Below are 20,378 nucleotides of genomic sequence, written 5' to 3' on the forward strand. Positions count from 1 at the left end.
TGTCCAAGAAGACGAGGAAATTCGCTCCCCTTTGGGCTTCAAGTCATTCGTTTGGAAGCACTTTGGATTCCAAAGAAAAGATGGCTCAACGGACAATTAAAATTATTGTAAATAAATAGTTCAGTAATGCACTTTTACGGAAGAGGATTAGGGCCAGTGAAGAAGAAAAAAACGAGGGGTGACAGAATTCTGACTTTGACAGAATTCTGACTTTAAAGTCAGAATTCTGACTTTATTCTCAGAATTCTGACTTTAAAGTCGGAATTCTGACTTTATTCTCAGAATTCCGACTTTAATTCTGAGAATAAAGTCAGAATTCTGACTTTAAAGTCAGAATTCTGACTTTATGGCGTGGCGTGGCGGAGGGAGAGTCAGTGTGGTGTGGTTTTGACCAGAGAGGACATTATGTCGTCAACGAGTGACTTTTTGCGTGCCAGAGGATTGCCGGAGGACATCATTTCACACTTGGAGGAGCAGGGGGTGAGTAAATAAAGCATTGTGTTCATTTTGGTGACTGTTGCGTATATAACTGGCTCCGTGTAGCATGTAGCTCCGTTGCTAATTGATAGCTCTTGACGGGACGCGCCGCATTTACACGTAAAGAAGCATTATGCGTATTTTTGTTCATTCAGTAGTCAGTTTCATTAAACCGATGACGTAATGCACGATTATAAATATATATACACGTCACGGCAACGTCACAAAGCGTCGGTAAAACACCGCGACACGCGGCATAAACTATGCCTTGCTGATTGTGACCGGCTGCAATATCATTGCACCTTAAATTTAACTCAATACACTGATCACACTGTTGTTTAAGAGTGTTGATTCTACGTGCCACAATTCAAGGTTACATCATTTGAAGTATAATCATGCACACACGCACGTCTTTATTTACTCACTGGATGAGACTTGTTTAGTGATGTTACACCTGACATCGTACCAGGAGTATTAGTATTAAAAACAACTTTATACAATAAGCATACTGTCATAAAGTCATGTTTTCAAAATGCCCACTGTTTTGTTTGACAAATTGTAATTGTTTTTACTTTGTTGTGCAGATAAAGTGACTGATGGAGGGTGCAACTCAACCAGTGCCTGAAAAGCCGGATTTGGATGACTTAATCAAGCTATGCTTTAGACTTGCATTCAGCAACAAGGAAATACTTGCAGTTTTAGCACATAATGCTCAGACTATTATAAGTATTCGGACTCTGAAGAGAACTTGTAAAAGACTTGGTCTGTTCCGAAGAAAGAATCAGTCGGACCTGGGAGATGTGTTGGCTTTTGTCCAGCATGAAATCCTGACTTGTGGCCAGATGCAAGGTTATCGCTGGCTTCATCTACGTGCGATTCAAAAAGGATTTGTTGTCTCACAAGATACAATAAGACAAATTATAAAATTGGTTGACCCGGTCGGCGTGGAATTAAGAAGAGCACGACGCCTTAGAAGACGCCAGTACAGCTGCAGAGGCCCAAATGCTCTTTGGCACATGGATGGCTATGATAAATTAAAACCCTATGGGATTTGCATCCATGGTTGTATTGATGAGTTTAGCCGGTATGTGTTATGGGCAGAGGCCTATACCACAAACAATGATCCCAAGGTGATTGCAAGTTATTTTATCAAAACAGTTTCGCGCATTGGTGGATGTCCAGAGAGGATCCGTGCAGACAGGGGCACAGAAAATGGTTGTGTTGAACAGATGCAATTGTGTTTGCGACAAAACCACTCTGACAATTTTGCTGGGGAGAAAAGTTTTCTTTACGGGAGAAGTACTGCCAATCAGCGCATTGAAGGGTGGTGGTCCATCCTTCGCAAACAGAGCGCACAGTTCTGGATTAATTTATTTCAAACTCTTCAGGAGGATGGTCACTACACAGGAGATTTTCTGGATAAAAGTCTTATCCAGTTCTGCTTTCTTAATCTTGTGCAGGTAAAATATTTTGTCTCTCCCATCATGTTTTTGAAGTTGAAATGAATAAATTGAGTAGTAAAAAATAACAATGTACTTAAATACTTAACTATGCTGCTCTTGTGCAGGATGAGCTGGATGAAGTTGTGAACACATGGAACTCGCACAAAATAAGACCAAGGTCGAACGGTGATACAGCTTCAGGCCGGCCAGTCGTCATGTATTCATTCCCTGCCATGCACAGTGCCGAGGATCGACTGAAACCCACTGGAATGCAAGATATCACTGCGTGTATGGAAGAGTGCACTCCAAAATGCCAGTTTCCTTGCGATGAAACTGTATTTGAACTGTGTTGTCTGCTAATGGAGGAAAATGAATGGCACGCTCCATCAGATCCATTGCATGCAAGTGACTTGTATCTTATGTTGAGAGAGGAATTACTGAAGATTGTTTGACAAGCGTATTGATGTAATACATATAAACTCCTCAGAAAATAATTTAATCAGTAGTCTGTATACTCAGTTACTATGTTTTTTTAGTCTTACAATGCCTTCTTGACCTTTAAATATTCCTTAATGACCCAAATTTTCCAGAATAATTCATTGCAAAATTGAATTTTTTTTAACTATGCTTACCTGATCTATGGTTATTCTTTTCCATTTGTGACTAACAAAAACAAAGATGTTACATTTTGCTTGAAATGTCCTGAACTTGACTGCTTAAATATGTATTAAGTATTAATGTATTACTTGTATATTAGAAATTGTGTCTTTTCATAGAAGGCATCTGTACAACATAATACTTTATTTTTATATACCAACATTCAGGTGCAGTCAGGAAATACATAGTGGATGAAGAGTGAGTTTATTGAATGCAATAAAATATTACTACTCTTCATTACAGAAGCATTCACTTAATACTATGTAGCTGCTGAAAACAACCATCCAATGGTTATGCATAACATCTTGGGTCATTTTAATAAAGCCCTAGAACTTTTATATAACTGGAACATAATGCCAAATGCAAGCTGTTTCTATAAAATTCTAAAAACAGTGAAGGAACGAATACAAAGTTTGTTTCTATTTGACCAATAAGAACAGTGAACAAAATATGTTGTGTTGATGCAACTTACAACGGATAATTAACGGAGTTATGGTTATTGACAGAATTAAACAATATCCATGACCCAACTATTGCTTTCGAGAACGGCATTGAATTCTGATCGGAAGTCTGGAAAATTTTCATAGCTGTCAGCAATGTACAAAACCTTTCCACACGTGTGCCCCACTGGTCTTCTACTAAACTCTTGTCATTTGTTGAAACTCCACAAGGATGGTGTCGGTGACAATAAGAAATTTCTGAAGCTTGAGTTCATCCAACTCTCTGATGAACCTTTTCAGATGATTTACCACTTCCTTCTGCTTTGAGGTTAAATGTTAGGGTAGTGCTCACTCTAACTTATTTTGCAAGAACCACACTGGAGACAAGTTAGTCGTTTCAGACACCTGCAGGTGGAGAGTTCACTCGTCGCGGTGCTTACAGCGATGGTCGAATGAAGTCTGACTCGGGCCTCATCAGGTACATATTTATTGAGAAGAAACACAGTGGGGTTGAAAGTGGAGGTGTGGGAACACAGGATGGGGTGAAGCCGCTCCCCTGCTGATCAAAGCATAGCAGGGGGCCTTTTACGACTTTGTGGAAACAAAGCAACTTTGATTGCTTCCTCTGCAGCTAGTCAATCAGGTGAAAAGATCTTAGCACTTTGGTCTACTACTTTTGGTAAGACAGGACAAGCTAGGTAAATTATTACAGGTTACATTCCAACATAATCATACGATGAAGATATTCTGCAAACCCTAACATTAAATCATTTGGAAATTTCAGCAGTTGGCAGACCTTTTTGGAAGTAGGTTGCAAGTCAGAGCACAACTTGTTAAGTGCGTCAGGACTTATGAAGTCATGGTGAAAAGTAACCTCTCTCCAGCAGTCAATAACAAACATGGGCTTTTGGACAAGCTCTTTGTGCGCTATTTCCTGCAGTATTGTGGGAAAGGTTTCAGGTGTGATTCTCTTTCTACACCCATAGCTGTCAAGAACTTCCACAAGATCATCTTGGTCCACTTCTGAAAAGTCCTTCATTGCGTCCATCAAAACGTCACGCTCCTGGCTGCTCACAAACTGCAGAAAGTGGGCCCTTGGATCACTGTAGACACAGTTGAAAAGCACTTGCTCGAGGAAAGGAAACACAAGTTTGTTTGGGAAATAGCAACACTCTTGGTAACCTTTTATAAGTATTCTCCCAACTGCTTTCCACTTTGCTGCAGAAAAATCATGACGGATAAATGGCACCTTAATTGATGTACCAAGGGTGCATCGGTCATAGAATTCCTGCCAGAAACAGGTGAGAACATCTCTCAGTACTCCAGACCCAACACCTGCTTCTTCTCTATCACCTGGGAGTATGCGTTTCACACTGAGTGGTTTGTTCAGTATTTCTTCTTTACAGAATGCTCTTATCATATCATTCAATGTGTCAGTGGAGTGGACAGTTATAGTCAACACATCTTGTGGATCAGGTGGATTGAGGGGCATAGCAGGACCATCGTAGATCATTGTGACTTCTGTATCTTCCTGTGTGTCACATGTGGGACCAAAGGTAATTTCTGAATCAACAGAAATGTTGAATGGCTGGTAGACTTCATTTGAATAAACAGAGACCTCGTCACTTTCTGCGGCATTGTATTCACTGCCATTGTCTGACGTAACTTCCTCGTGTGTGTGGACATCATCTTGGTTGTCTTTTGGTCTTGTTGCAATGTAAAAACGCAACAATGTTAGCTTTGCAGCCTCGTACATATAGCCGATGGAATGGCAGGTGTCATCAGTGAGGCAGTTTTGTTTGAAATCCCAAACCTCAAACTCAAAGTCCAATTGTGATCCTTTGGGAGAAATTCCATCTGGGAAAAATAGTTTTTTTCCTTCCTTGAGAATGTCTTTCAACCCAGCTTCTGTGGACATTTGAAGTTTTCTGGTACCCCCTCCCTGCTTCTCCCTCACCTGTTTGGTCATCTTTCCATCACTGTGTATCCATCCGATCGCAATATTTCTTGTTGTTTTCTGCTTCTTTGTCTCTTGTGGTTGTGTCTTTGAGGTGGTGTCCTCTTTGTCACTGTCTTTCCTGAGTTTCATTTTTTCACGTAGTTTTTCTAAAAGTCAGTTTTTTCTTTTGGATCTAGGCTGTTTCGTCTTGCAAAAATTAAAGAGTGCAATGCGGTCTCCATAGCGAGGGATGTAATTGGCAAGAGCGGCATCGTCCATCAGTGCGATGACATCACTGTCAATCTGCACGATGACAGAAAAAAAAAATCGGTCACACACAATCACTTAATTTGAAAGAATGAAGCACAAATATAATACTTATTGTAAATCAAATCCACACGACAAACATGTTGCAACTGTTTAATCTTTAAGAATTTATTAAGCCACATTTATACCTGAAGTCTATGTGTTTTTTATTTCATTTTATACACTATTTCAATCATCAGTTGACTTAATGTGAGTGTGTAAACACTTAAAATGATCTAGCGTTGGATTGTGGTATGGAGAGTCAGCAAGGCATAAGGGGTTTTACCGACGCTTTGTGACGTTGCCGTGACGTGTATATATATTTATAATCGTGCATTACGTCATCGGTTTAATGAAACTGACTACTGAATGAACAAAAATACGCATAATGCTTCTTTACGTGTAAATGCGGCGCGTCCCGTCAAGAGCTATCAATTAGCAACGGAGCTACATGCTACACGGAGCCAGTTATATACGCAACAGTCACCAAAATGAACACAATGCTTTATTTACTCACCCCCTGCTCCTCCAAGTGTGAAATGATGTCCTCCGGCAATCCTCTGGCACGCAAAAAGTCACTCGTTGACGACATAATGTCCTCTCTGGTCAAAACCACACCACACTGACTTTCCCTCCGCCACCCCACGCCATAAAGTCAGAATTCTGACTTTATTCTCAGAATTCTGACTTTAAAGTCAGAATTCCGACTTTAAAGTCAGAATTCTGAGAATAAAGTCAGAATTCCGACTTTAAAGTCAGAATTCTGAGAATAAAGTCAGAATTCTGAGTTTAAAGTCAGAAATTGGGAATTCTGACTTTATTCTCAGAATTCTGACTTTAAAGTGGGAATTCTGACTTTAAAGTCAGAATTCTGAGAATAAAGTCAGAATTCTGAGAAAAAAAGTCAGAATCCTGTCACCCTTCGGTTTTTTTTTCTTCACTGGCCCTAATCCTCTTCCGTACACTTTAAAGTTAATGGTATTACAAAAAAAGAAAGAATATTCATTTTTCTTTACTTATATGAGAAAAAATATAGGAATTCGATCAAGTTCAGTGTTAAATAAGCACTTTCTTTACTTATATGAGAAAAAATATAGGAATTCGATCAAGTTCAGTGTTAAATAAGCACTTTGTATACTACAATACTCTTGTAATTTCCTAAATAAAGAGTTTGCAGTACCTTGTTGATTTTGCGTATGAATTGTTATAAATCAGGATATTGTTCTATATTTTTTATTTAAAAAAAAATAAATAAATAAAAATATCGATCGTGGAGCACTATATCGTGATGTATCGTGAATGAATCACAGCAGGCTTTAAGATATCGGCAATAATCGTATCGTGTACCTTTGTATCGATATGATATCGTATCGTGACAAAACCCGCGATTTACACCCCTAGTAAATACACCTCGTTGTGTTAAGAAAATTCCGCGGTGTGAATGTGTGTGTGAATGGTAGCACGTATGTGCTGCATGTAATATAGTGGGAAGAAATAACGAATTTCTGTGGAAGCACAGGCAAGAATTCCTCACCAGGAAACTGGTCGAAGCAGGAATTACCACAGAAAGTCGTTATCCCACTAAAGAAACATTCCAACTTTAGAAATCAAAAATTTAGGATTTGACAGTTGGACTAAATTGATTAAAATGGGGGGCCTCAAAGTGTTACTGACAAGGTATCAGGAGATGAGAAGTATATGTTAAATAAGTTTCCAGACAGTATCGAATGGTTGACAAAATGGAACAAAAAGTATGGTGTGACTGGTCACCTTAAAGTAGATCAGTGGAAAAATGTAGTTGCCAAGCTTAAGGCTAGTGTGATTATGAAAAAAGGAAAGAAAAAAGAAAAAAAGGAAAAAGAATTGCAATGTGCAAAGTTATGGTTAAAAGAGGCTGAAAACCGACGCAGAGCTGGACTAAAAGCTAGAGAGGACCGAAAAGCACAACAAAATAAAATGACTGGTACAATTTGTTTTGTCAAACCAGAGGACAATGAAGGACAAGGACGACTAAGACAGAGACAAAATGACGCGGCACCACATGGACTTGACGGAATGAATGAAGAAGCAGTTCAAGCACAACCTGAGCGTTCCAGGGGAATTAGAGGCCGCAGCTAGAGCTGAAGCTAGTGTGCCCCCACCTTATTCTCCGGTTTCTCAGCACACTAGACAAAAGACAGGACGAAGGACAGTCCAGCCGCAGGCTGTCCCAGACAAAATGACTGAAATAACACGCGACAAATACTCAGATGAGGAAGGTGACGACCCGATAATGGGCAATTATCCCATGATTCAGGTCCCTAATCCAAATGCAGACGGACCTAATAATCAACACATGTACGTGTTTCGACCTTGGTCAAACAGAGAGTGCAGAGAAGCTGTTGAGGGAATCCCTGATCCACAAGAGGATGTAGAGTCCTGGATCAGAGACATGGAAGGAGTAATACACTCATATAGATTAAATGGTAGGGAGGCAGGAGAAGCCTTCCAGTGCTCCGTCCCTCGTTTATGGGGAAGAGTGAGGGGAGATTACACAGGTAGAACTAATCAAGGGGAAATTTTCCAATACCCAAATGATGGACAATTAAGAGGTCCTTATTTGGCTCAATTAAACGCTTTATGGGACAGATGTAGAACAACATTTAGGAGAAGAGCTGATTATGGACGTCTGGCAGGGATAAAACAAAAATTGGGTGAGGATGTTGATGACTTTAGAGTGAGATTTGAAAAAGAATTTAGAGTTCACAGTGGAATCCCTGTAGACGACCAAGACGCAGGCCCCTACAACAACAATTAAAAAATGCCCTTTTAAATGGAATGGAACCCAAAATCAGTGAATGGATTCGAAAACACAATGTAGAGGTAGACACAGCCAGTGTTACTACCGTAATGCAATGGGCTAGACACGCCGCTAAAATTGTAAAGAAACCTAAAACTCCCACAGGGTCAGCCGGAGTTTTTTGGGCAAACTCGGACTGCGTGGAAGAATCAGAATTCTTCTATCAGAACCACCTGCTCTATCGAGGCCGAGGTGGACGCAGAGGAAATTTGCCTGCTGGCATTGTGGAGAAAAAGGCCACTGGTCCAAAGAATGTCCTAAAAAGAAAAAAGGACCGCGGCCAGAACAGAGCGCATGACTAGATGAGGAGGACAAGCATGATCTCTTGGATGTTTTTACAGCAGTCGAATCATTGAGTCACTTAAAAGAAAAACCATTCATAGATTTGATTGTTAATGAACAAAAAGTAACCTTTTTGTGTGATTCTGGTGCCTGCACATCAGTTTTAAGACACAAAGTTAAAGGCCTTTCCACTGGAAAGCAGTCAATTTGGGTCAAAACAGCTAATGGTCAGACATACCTGGAACACATGACACTACCACTAAAGGTTAAAGATCCAGAAACAGGCAGTGTGATTTCAGCACCAGTCGTCTACTCACCTCACTGTCCTGTAAATCTCCTAGGAAGAGACTTAATGTCAGCCCTAGGCATAGCTGTGTTCCCGCTAAAAGATGGGATGACAGCAGCCAGAGTGCCACACCTCTTACTCACAGAGGGAGATGAAGCCGTTTACTATTCACTTGATTTTCCACACTCCCTCTGTGACAGAGAAACGGCAGATCTGATCAAATTTGCAAAATCCACCATTTCTGATTTACAAGATGAAATGCAGTACACCAAATTACATGTCACAATGAAAGTTTCACCATGTTCAGATGTTGAATATAGTGAGGAGTTCCTAAACAAGCCCTCCGTTCCAGTGTCCATTGACTATATATATTCTGATCACAGATCATTTGCAGGTGCCACAGTAATCTTACCTACAAATCTAAAAAACATGTATAGAGGAGGATCAGTGCCTCACGTGTCACTTTTGAAACCAGAACATATTCAGTGGAAAGACACAGGTCCGAAGCTAAAAATAGCTGGTGCAGCAACTGATTATAAGCCTTGTGAAACAGGATGGGAAGCTCCAAGTTGCGAGTACAGCCCGAGCTGTGACATGTACAGACATAAATTTTGCATGTTATTCACAGCTACTCCAAAAATCCATGCCCTAGAACAGGGGTGGGCAAACTTTTTGACTCGCGGGCCGAACTGGGTTCTAAATTTGGACCGGAGGGCCGAACCAGGAGCAGATGGACGTAGTGTTTGTGTGAAGTAATATAAGCGACCTGTAAAGGTCATTGCATAAAAGATTTTGGCCTTTAGTAGGTAGTAAAGCATGGATATTCCAAACAAGTTTTTTGAAAACAAATGCATTTATTAACAGCATTAAAAAAAAAAAAATCACTAAAAAACTGCTATCAGTGATTCTCATAAAATACGACACTATTATTATGAATAACAGTCTCCATCACTTCAGTGCCTGCAGGTCAGATTAATGAAAAATGTTTATCTTATGAGATCACATCAAACTCTTAGGAGAGATCCGTTTACCTCGATCTGTGACGGGTTGATGTGGCTGAACGTCACGTCGCGTACGTCGAGCCAAATTGGCCACTCTTTTAACATTCGGCACTCACTTCTTTTCTTCGGGCCACTCATTTTAATGGAAGGATTCCAGGGGAAGGTTTGTGGGTGGCTTTAGCGTCAAACTGTATCTGAAAGCTCAGCGAGCGAATTACAAGAATGCTGTCGTCACAGCCCACGCTCTAAATTCGGGACTGATACAAATAGAGCGCGAGTGCGCCATGTCCGTACTACTGAGTACGTACGTACACGCACTTGTGAGTGTGCACCGAGCTTTCTGACACGGCTTCCGGTAGTAAATGCGCAGGCGAGCGGTTCCCCATCTACTGGGGAAACGCAGTCATTGCAGGCAAAATGACAAAAAAATAAGTTTAATACAATTAATTCAGGGTTGGCGGGCCGGATTAAACGGTCCCGTGGGCCGGATGTGGCCCGCGGGCCGTAGTTTGCCCACCCCTGCCCTAGAATGACAGACAGCAACTATTGCATTTTCGGAGGAGGATGAAAAAGATTTGAAGAGTGTAGATCCTGTTGTGTGGGCCACAGGCCCAACAGATGTTGGTCTGATTACAGCCATTCCACCTGTGGAAATTAAACCAATATCTTCTTACAGACCCAGAGTAAAACAGTACCCTTTGAAGCCTGAAGCTTCTATAGGCATTGAACCAGTCATTAAAGATCTATTAAACGCAGGAATAATTAGGAAATGTAATGACTCTCCATGTAATACACCTATATTCCCAGTTCAAAAAGCAGAAGCATCAAAATGGAGAATGATCCAGGATTTGAGAGCTGTAAATGATGCAGTGCAGACCAGGGCACCAAATGTTCCTGATCCACACACATTACTAAATTCATTGCAGCCAAATAGGACTCATTTCACCGTGATTGATTTGAGTAATGCATTTTTCTCTATTCCTGTAGCTGATGATTCTCAGTATTGGTTTGCATTCACATATAAGGGTCAGGGGTACCTACACCAGATTACCACAAGGTTTTACCGACAGCCCAACCATTTTCACACAGGCTATCATGAACTGTATGGCTGGTTTCACACCTTCATCTGAGAGTCAAGTTTTGGTCTACGTTGATGATATTTTAATTGCTTCAGAAACAAAGGAAGCATGCAGACGTGATTCCCTCCTCCTTCTGCAACACCTAGGCCAGACAGGAAATAAAGTCAGTAAACAGAAGTTACAATGGGTAAAACCAGAAGTGAATTATCTTGGTCACACACTCTCAGCAAGGGGAAGAGCAGTACAACAGGGCAGGAAACAGGCTATATTAGACACACCACGACCTGTCACAAAGAAACAACTTATGTCTTTCTTAGGACTATGTAATTACTGCAGAGCCTGGGTTCCACTCTATGCTGAGATGGCTCAACCATTGATAGAGGTAGCTCATGGACAGCCATGAGCACTCAAAGATAAAATCACGTGGACACCAGAAGCAGAAGAAGCATTCACAAAATTGAAATTGGCATTGGTTCAAACAGCAAATTTGATCCTACCTGACTACAGCAAAAGGTTTATGCAAACAGTGGACTGTAAAGATGGGTTTATGACATCAGTACTGACTCAACAACATGGCATGAAATGGCTACCAATAGCTTTCTATTCCAAAAGACTTGACCCTGTAGCTAGAGCTTTGCCACCATGTGTTCAAGCTATATGTGCTGCTGCGATGGCAGTAGAATCGTCAGCAGATGTCATCTTGTTCCATCCCACAGACCTGTTTGTACCACATGCTGTTGATGTGTTGTTACTTCAAAGTAAAATGAATATGCTGTCTCCAGCCAGACATTTGTCTTATACAGCTCTGTTACTGTCACAGCCACACATAACCATTAAACGCTGCACTGTATTAAATCCAGCGACTTTACTCCCTACACCAAATGATGGAATACCTCATAATTGTGTAGAGGAAACTGAACAACTGCAGCTACCCAGAGCAGATTTGTCAGACACACCACTCACCACAGGTAAAACGTGGTTTGTAGATGGGTCTTGCTCAAGAACACCAATAGGAAAAACGCTGACAGGTTATGCTGTAGTGGAAAACCCAGATACAGTAATAGAAGCAGCAACTCTTCCTTCGCATTTCTCAGCCCAAGCAGCTGAAATCACTGCGCTGACTAGAGCATGTACTCTAGCAGATGGACAAGACCTAACTGTATACACAGACAGCCAGTATGCATTTTCAACAGTTTTTTACTTTGCAAAACAATGGGAAAGGCGTGGAATGATAACTTCAACAGGAAAGCAAATAACACATGCACAACTTCTAATCCAGCTCCTCCAGGCAGTAATGTTGCCCACGAAGCTTGCAATTTGCAAATGTGAGGCACACACACGGAGGAAAGACTTGGTATCACTAGGCAATGCCTTAGCAGATAAAATAGCAAAGGAAGCTGCTATGGGCAAATACGGAACCTCAGACCTATTTCTGAGATTGCCGTCAGAAAAGGAAGAACTAATAAATACACAGATCTTGCATGATATGCAACATTCAGCCCCTAAACAAGAACAGAAAATGTGGATTGCTAAAGGTGCACAACTGACAGACAAAGACATATACATTGTAAATAATAAGCCTGTTCTCCCTAAATCCCTTTTTAGAGCAGCTGCAATTTCGACACACGGTAGTACTCATGTGTCGACAGGGGGGATGCAGGAGCTAATATCACAACACTTTACAACGTATGGTTTCAATTTGTACTCAAAACTTTTTTGTAGAGCGTGTGAAGTCTGTATAAAAAATAATCCACAAGGGAATGTAAGACCAAAGAGAGGAAAATTCCCAGAACCAGCATATCCGTTCCAAATGTTGCATATGGACTTCATAGAACTAAACAGGTGTGGACTGTACAAATACTGTTTAGTCCTAATAGATGCCTTTTCAAGGTGGACAGAAATAATCCCAGCAAAGAATGCAGATGCCATAACAGTAGCAAAGGCTATCTGCAAGACCATCATTCCCAGTTATGGTATCCCAGAGACCATTTACAGCGACAACGGACCACATTTTGTCAATTCAGTCATTCACAAAATGGCTGAACATTTGCAGATTACATTAAAAAATCATTGTTCCTATCATCCATCGAGCGCTGGCGTTGTTGAACGGACAAATGGAACAATTAAAAATAGATTAACCAAATGCATGGCAGAAACAGGAAGACCATGGCCCGAATGTCTAGATTTGGTAAAACTCTATATGAGGATTACGCCCTGTAGCAAGGGTTTAACCCCTTATGAGATCATTCATGGCAGAGCATACAGGCTCCCTCTGTTCTCACATGATTTAGACAAAGCCGCAGAAGAGCTAACTCTAGCTGACTACATGATCAAAACCATGCAAATGAAAGAAGTCTCAAATGCAAATTTACTGCCCTCCACTCCTTTATCTCCACAGGATGACTCAGCGAAACCAGGTGACTGGGTCTTCATCAAAGTAATCAAAAGAAAGATGTAGTCTTCACCCCGGTGGGAGGGACCATTCCAAGTCCTACTTGCCACACCCACAGCTGTCAAGATTGCAGAAAGACCCAGCTGGATACATCTCAGCCACTGTAAGCTGCAGAGAGTGCTTGACTCCTAGGCCTCGGTCAGGGCGAAGTCTGGCTACAAAGGGGGTGTCAATTATAGTTTGGCATCAGTCTCAAACCGGTGAAGAACTAAGAACCCTGACCATTTAGCTCCCTAGGGGTTCAGGTGGCTCTGTGGAACTGAACGGAAAATGGCACTCAGACAAGCACAGCGCTTGTCTGTGCTGTGGCTGTAGCATGCTTACCAATGACATGGAGTGTCCAGGGTCCCCAAGGGGAAAGTGGAACTTCCGCTCGAATCAAGAGAATGACGACCGAACTGTTGACAAAGTATATAAAGATAAACCCAGATATACCCCATGCAGACAACATGTTGGCCGAAACATACAATCAAACTAAATGTTATGTATGTTCCATAATGCCACGATCAAGTCAACAACCTGTCCTACATGCCCGACCCATGCCAGAGAAAAATGGATGGTGTTTCGCAATACTAAGGGCTATTGGGTTTAATCCCCTCAAAGGAATCAGACGGTCGGAAATTGATGAGGCACAACTAGCCGCCCATCCCTGTTACAACATCTCAAGGCCGTTCACAATAGTGTCAAGAAGTTCTGTCGTCGCACCAGTGACTCTCGAAGTGAGTGAAACCATCTCACATCCCCTGTGCTTCCGACGAAGACGTGTTGATGGAATAAAGGTGGGAGAAACAAAACACTGCATCACCACCTCACTTCTAGGACCTACCGAGGAGACCTCGTTGAATATCACAGAAGCAATCAAACAAGTCCTAGCAGGAGGCGAAAATCCCCACTCTATCATCGAAGGGGGATGGTGGCTCTGTGGTCGCCGAGGCTACGCAGTCCTTCCAGGACGATGGGATGGCACATGTGCCCCCGCATATGTGTCAGATCAGACCGCAGACTGTGTTCCTCAGTCTGACACATTTTCAGGAACATCATCAGCGAAAGACACGTGCAGCTGTTGCTCCCACCTTCCGTCCCTACGACAGTGTCTGGGGCTCAGACGTACCAGATGAATACAATTACTTCACTGGTTCTTCTATATCAAACAACTTGTTTTAGGTTCATTTACCTGACATTTTTCGGCGGGTTCTTCCGCCTTCATCAGAGTGTCACTGATGTGATTGTGACGCGTCTTTATCAGCTGATGGATGAAGGCGTGGCTCACCTGTCAGATTTGACAGATGAGCCACGCCCTCTGCTGTCCGTTCACCTCTCCAAAATGCTGTTCCAGGTTGTAGAGAGCATATAGGCTCCCTCGTCCCTGTTGATGGTCCTCGGGCCCCGCTTGCGGATCTCAATGGCCTCCCTGATCCAACGCTGATGTTTGTTGTCTTCAGTGCGGATGACTCTGGCCTTTTTCCAGTCCATGATGTGGTTTTCTCTTTTACAGTGGTCGGTGATGGCTGACTTGTAGTGTTCCTGTTCTGCTTGTAGTTTTATTGCTCTTGTTTGTCTTGTTGCTGTCTCCTTCTCACATTCCTTCTTGTGTTCCGTTTTTCTTGTGATGAAGTTCCTCCCTGTCTCCCCGATATATGATTTATTGCATGATTTGCATGGAATCTCGTATATGGAATTGCATTTATTTTCCGGATTAACTCTGTCTTTTGGGTGGACCAGTATCTGACGGAGTGTTGTATGTGGTTTGATAGGCGTGCTTATGTTGTATTTTATCATGGCTCTTTTGATGCGTTCCGTAATGCCTCTTACATATGGCAACGTCACCATTCCGCTGGGTTCTTGTTTCCGTGTTTGTTTCTTTCTTTTCTCCTGTGTTTTGTATTTTTTGTTTTTTACCTGTTCTGCACCTTTGGTTATTGCCCATTGTGGATACTGACATTTTTTGAGTGCGTGTTGTATGTATTTTTCTTCCTGTGTTATGTCTTCCGGATCCGTGATTATTGTTGTGCGTTCGTATAGTGTTCTGACTACTGACAATTTGTGTATAGTGGGATGTTCTGATGTCCAGAAGAGGTATTGGTCGGTGTGTGTGGGTTTTCTGTGTACTTTTGTTTTTATGTCACCGTTGTCTGTGTGGTGTATGTTGATGTCTAAAAAAGCTATGGATCGATCTGTTTCTTCTTCATGAGTGAATTTGATGTTACCGGTGGTGTCTATGGTGTTGAGATGGTCTGTGAGGTGTTGTGTATGTCCTGTTTTTGTTTTTTCCAGAATGTCGTCAACGTAACGTTTCCATAGCGTGGGTTTGTATGTGTCCAGGGCTGTTAAGAGTGCCTTCTGTTCTAAATCTTCCATAAAGAAATTGCACATGATGGCAGAAAGAGGGTCTCCCATGGGGAATCCCTCTTTTTGCCTGTATATTGTGTTTCTGTATTGAAAGTATGTGGAGGTGGCTATGAAATGAAGTAGTTGGGTGATGTCTTGTGCTGTTAGATTTGTGCGTTTCTTGAGTGTCCTGTCTGCTGATAGTCTGTCATGTACTATGTGTATAGTGGGCTGTGTGGGCGTTTTTGTGAAGAGTGAAATGACGTCGTGTGATATGAGCATTTCATCTTTCTGTACTTTTATGTGTGTGAGTTCTGTAGCAAGTTGTTTTGAGTTTTTGCAGTGTTGATCCGTGTGTCCTAGTAGTGGTTTTATTATTTCTGTGAGTGCTTTTGAAAGGTTGTATGTGACTGACCCAATGCTGTCTACAATGGGGCGGAGAGGTGTACCTGGTTTATGGATTTTTGGTGTGCCATAACTTCTGGGGATGATGTTTGCTGTGGGTATTAGGTGATTGTATGTCTGTTTGTCTATTTTATTTTCCATCAGTAGTGGTTTGAGTAATGCTTTGAGTTTATTTTTCTTGTCTTCTGTTGGGTCTTTTTTTATTACTTCGTAGGTATCGTCCTGTAGTAACTGTTGCATTGATTCTTCGTAAGTGTCCGTGTCCATAATCACTGTTGTTCTGCCTTTGTCTGCCGGGAGGATTGTAATGTCTTTATTTTTTGCTAGTGTGATCATTGCGTTTGTTTCCTGTTTTGTAATATTACTGGGTGGTGATTTAGCCGTTTTTAATATACCTGCAACTTCATTGCGTAGTGCTGCTTTTTGTCCTGGGTTATGTATTCTTTCGCATGGTAACTCCGTGGCTAAAATGAAATCATCGTAAGGTATGTTTTTGGGTGTGATCGCGTAGTTGAGTCCTTTTGCTAATATGCTGCATTCTGCCTGGGTGGGTTCGTGGCGTGACATGTTGTGAATCAATTTTTCGTTGATGTGTGTGTGGTCCGGTTGTGCCTTCTTTTGTGCAATGAGTCTGTCCAATTTCCCGATGTGTCGGTTTTTTGTGGCGGCAAATTCCTGTTCGTGTATTTTATCTAAATGTTCGTGTAGTGTTGTTTCCGTGCCATTGTCCAGGGCATACCGGTGTTTGAATTGTTGCGTCCGTCGCTGTAGTTCATCGTTGATATTGTTGAGTTTGTTGTTTGTGCAGCGTATCCTTTCTTTGGCCAGAGCCATCCGCACTCTCCTTATAATCCTTTCCGCATTCCTGGTCGGAATTGGGTTCTTGATTGTCAGGCTGGCCGGCGTTACTTCTTCATCCCGGCAGCGTAGATTGAACCTCAGGTGGTTCCTGTAGCGAGCTCGTTTTTTCGTCAGCTTTTCGAGGAGGCGAAATTCTTTGACGCAGTTCTCTCCATAACTTCTTCATAATAGTTGTACTAGGTTGATCTTGTTTTTTCTTTTTCAATTACTTCACTGGTTCTTCTATATCAAAGAATTTGTTTTAGGTTCATTTACCTGACATGTTTCGGCAGGTTCTTCCGCCTTCATCAGAGTGTCACTGATGTGATTGTGAAAAAACAAGATGAACCTAGTACAACAGATGAATACAAGCTTTGGAGCACAGGACAAAAGGTGGCACTCACACTCTTCCCACAGGCGGGTGTGGCTAAGACTATTCTCCGGATAGAAACTATGGACTACAGGTTGAAGACCTTTGCCAATTTTACTCTAGAGGCCCTTACAGGTTACCAGACGGAACTGCAAGCCCTGAGACTAATGGCACTACAGTCCCGAATGGTTTTGGACCTCCTGACTGCCGAAAAAGGAGGTGTGTGTGAAATAGTTGGTACCTCCTGTTGTACCTACATCCCAGGAGAAAATGACACCCACATCGAGTATGCTCTACAACAGTGGTTCCCAAACTTTTGCAGGCTGGCGCCCCCTTTGGCTCCCCAGTGAATTACTAGCGCCCCCACCCCCCAACCCCCCCCCCCCCCGCCCCCCCAAGGCACATATGGAAACAAACACCTCTTTCTTGATATTTGGTTTGCTGCAATTTGAAAAGATAAAGGTTAAACACAAATGTGTATTTCACAAATAAAACCCAATTTAGTATTTAGTAAACCAATTTATTTTTTAGCAGTTTTAACTGTTTCAGCAACATAGAATCGTAAATAAACATTCCACCAGTAACCTTCATTGTCTCACACGTAATATTAATGGGATGGATGTGCTTGGTGCAGGGACATAAGCTTCTCAACATCAGGCTGGAACTCACTAAGAAGAAGTCGTAGATCCCCGCGGTCAGTAATTTTCAGTCGGTTTCTTTGCTTGGAAAGAAGCAAGGTGACTGCACTGAAGCCCCGTTCTACTAAATTTCATAAATAGGCCTACTTAAAGACAAAAATGACAACATTGAAGGTATGAAAAGCAAGTTTACCCTCTCATGTATTCATTTTCTTCCATTTACTCACAGAAAATGGTGGCGGACGTGATCTAAGGCAGTGGTCCCCAACCTTTTTTGCGCCACGGACCGGTTACATGTCAGAAATATTTTCGCGGACCGGCATTTATATAAATAAATAATACATTTATATAAATAAATAATACATTTATAATATCATTACCATTACGTTGAATTAGTGGGAGCACTGAGTTTGTTTCTCAGAAACGAGCCGGTCCCATCTAGACGTAATCGGAGACAATGACACCCGAAGTGATTTAAGGTTTGTCTTTTATTGCAGGATGCTTGGTCTCCATGTGTTGAAGCAGTTTTGAATGCTTCACTGCCTGGTTAGTTAGCCTGTCGCCACATATTAGCTTTGCGGGCTCGACTGGGGAAACATGTCACGTGACCGGGACGAGTGTCTTGACCTGAATTAATTGATCGTCGATAAAAAAAAAAAATTCTGTGCGGCTTGGCGGCCCCGTACCAAGTGACCCACGGACCGGTACCGGTCCGCGGCCCCGTGGTTGGGGACCACTGCCCTAACCAGCTCAACACAACACAACACGGCGTGTTCTGGCGAGTCCCCAATTTCATGTTGACTTGAACTCAAGATGATGTTGACCGCCAGAATGCGGTTTTTATTATAAGATAAAATTCTGAACATTACAAGCTTGAAATTACAAACCTGAGCTTTTGCTTTTGTAGTCTATGCTGTCGGATCTGACTGGGCCAGAGCGGCGTGTTGTGTACAAATCGACTGCCGCCCCCCTACCGCCCCCCTACCGCCCCTTTCTTCCTCACCGCCCCCCCCCAGATCTTTCCACCGCCCACTTTGGGAACCACTGCTCTACAAGGACTTCGGAACCTCCGTAGGGCTATGTCCCAGGACGAAACTCCAGCCAAGGATGTCCATCCCTTTTGGTGGCTGTTTTATGGCAATTGGAGGCAACTTCTCTTGAAAGTCGCGGTTCTTTTAGTTGCCACACTGTTATTTCTCTGTATTTTTACATCATGCATCATACCTTGTATTCGTCACATGATGACTAAAATGTTGACATCAGCTGTCCAGAATATCATGTTGGTCCAGCGTGAACGAGATGAGTGGGACCACCTTGCGTAAATCGCCTACCTATTTGTTTTTTTTTCTTTTGATGGTCCAGAACAAAATACATTCCATTATGACGAACATGGCCAAAGCCGAATGGAGAGCTGTAGTTCTGATAAACTCTGGAATGTAAACGTTCATACTTTTTGTTGTTGCCATACTATATTGTGTAGGCATATACTCATTTATACACATATGTAGTTATTAGTTGATGTTTTGTTTATGTTATTGTCATTTCCAGTTCACGTGTGATTTTAACAATAGCAAAACATCAGTCAAACCTCGGTTTTCGACCACAATCCGTTCCAGAAGGTGGTTCGAGAAGCGAATCGGTGGAATTCCGACTCTATTTTTCCCATTACAAACAATAGAAAAAATTTTAGTCCGTAAGACAAAAAAACCCCGCCTTTTTTTAAGCATTTTTTCAAGCATTTTTCATTTGCGCATTTATGTCCGATCGCGCAACTGCAACGCACCGCCGAACGCGTAACCGTAGCGCGTCGCCCACCGCACAACTGCACTGCGCTGGTCGCATTATTTTGACAGAGCCGTCGCTGAAATTTAGAAAATATTATAAAAGTCCTGATGTACTTTCCAAAATTTAAGTGGACCTAAGTGCGCAGGGAGCATCATTTTGTCCGATCGCGCAACTGCAGCGCACTGCCGAACGCGCAACCGTAGCGCGTCGCCGACCGCGCAACTGCACCGCCCTGGTCGCATTATTGTGACAGAGCCGTCGCTGAAATTTAGAAAATATTTTTAAAGTCCTGATGTACTTTTCAAAATTTAAGTGGACCTCAGTGCGCAGGGAGCTTAATTTGGTCCGATCACGCAACCACAGCGCGCCGGCCGGGCGCTCACTGTCGCATTGCTTTAAGCGCGTCTTTGTGTTTTAGGATGGCTTTACTGCTCCCACTTACTTTCTTTGGAAGCATGATTGGGGTTAATACAATCCTCAAAGTAACGAAAATACAATAACTACGGAGTCAGTCGGCATCCGGGCCGCGCGGTCGGGTTTTCTCGGGTCCTCCCGGCTCATCTCGCGAGGTTCGACAACCGAATTTTGTTCAACAACCGAAGCAAAAAAATCTCGAATTTTTTGTTCAAATTCCGATTTGTTCAAGAACCGGGACGTTCAAAAACCGAGGCTCCACAGTGTGTGTGTATATGTGTGTGTGTATATATATATATATATATATATATATACACACACACACAATTAATGACGTTCATGTATGTGAAGACACTGGTTAAGTTGTTGATTTCTCGTGATCAATAGGAAACAGATAA

At 42.2% G+C, this 20,378-nt stretch overlaps 2 protein-coding genes across 2 annotated transcripts; one reads left to right on the plus strand and one right to left on the minus strand.

Annotated features, from left to right (window-relative positions):
• Positions 1-340: 340 nt before the first annotated feature.
• On the plus strand, positions 341-3,105 carry LOC119139703. The gene is made up of 3 exons (XM_037280665.1): positions 341-480; positions 1,062-1,937; positions 2,045-3,105. The coding sequence occupies exons 2-3, from the start codon at positions 1,074-1,076 to the stop codon at positions 2,369-2,371; spliced, it is 1,191 nt and encodes a 396-aa protein (XP_037136560.1). The 5' UTR covers positions 341-480; positions 1,062-1,073; the 3' UTR covers positions 2,372-3,105.
• Positions 3,106-3,785: 680 nt separating this feature from the next.
• Positions 3,786-5,996, minus strand: LOC119139711. The gene is made up of 3 exons (XM_037280679.1): positions 5,779-5,996; positions 4,199-5,258; positions 3,786-4,119 (listed from the first exon to the last, which is right to left on the minus strand). The coding sequence occupies exons 2-3, from the start codon at positions 5,103-5,105 to the stop codon at positions 4,088-4,090; spliced, it is 939 nt and encodes a 312-aa protein (XP_037136574.1). The 5' UTR covers positions 5,106-5,258; positions 5,779-5,996; the 3' UTR covers positions 3,786-4,087.
• Between the last annotated feature and the right edge of the window lie 14,382 nt (positions 5,997-20,378).

Source organism: Syngnathus acus, chromosome 21, assembly GCF_901709675.1.
Source record: "Syngnathus acus chromosome 21, fSynAcu1.2, whole genome shotgun sequence".
NCBI lineage: Eukaryota > Metazoa > Chordata > Actinopteri > Syngnathiformes > Syngnathidae > Syngnathus > Syngnathus acus.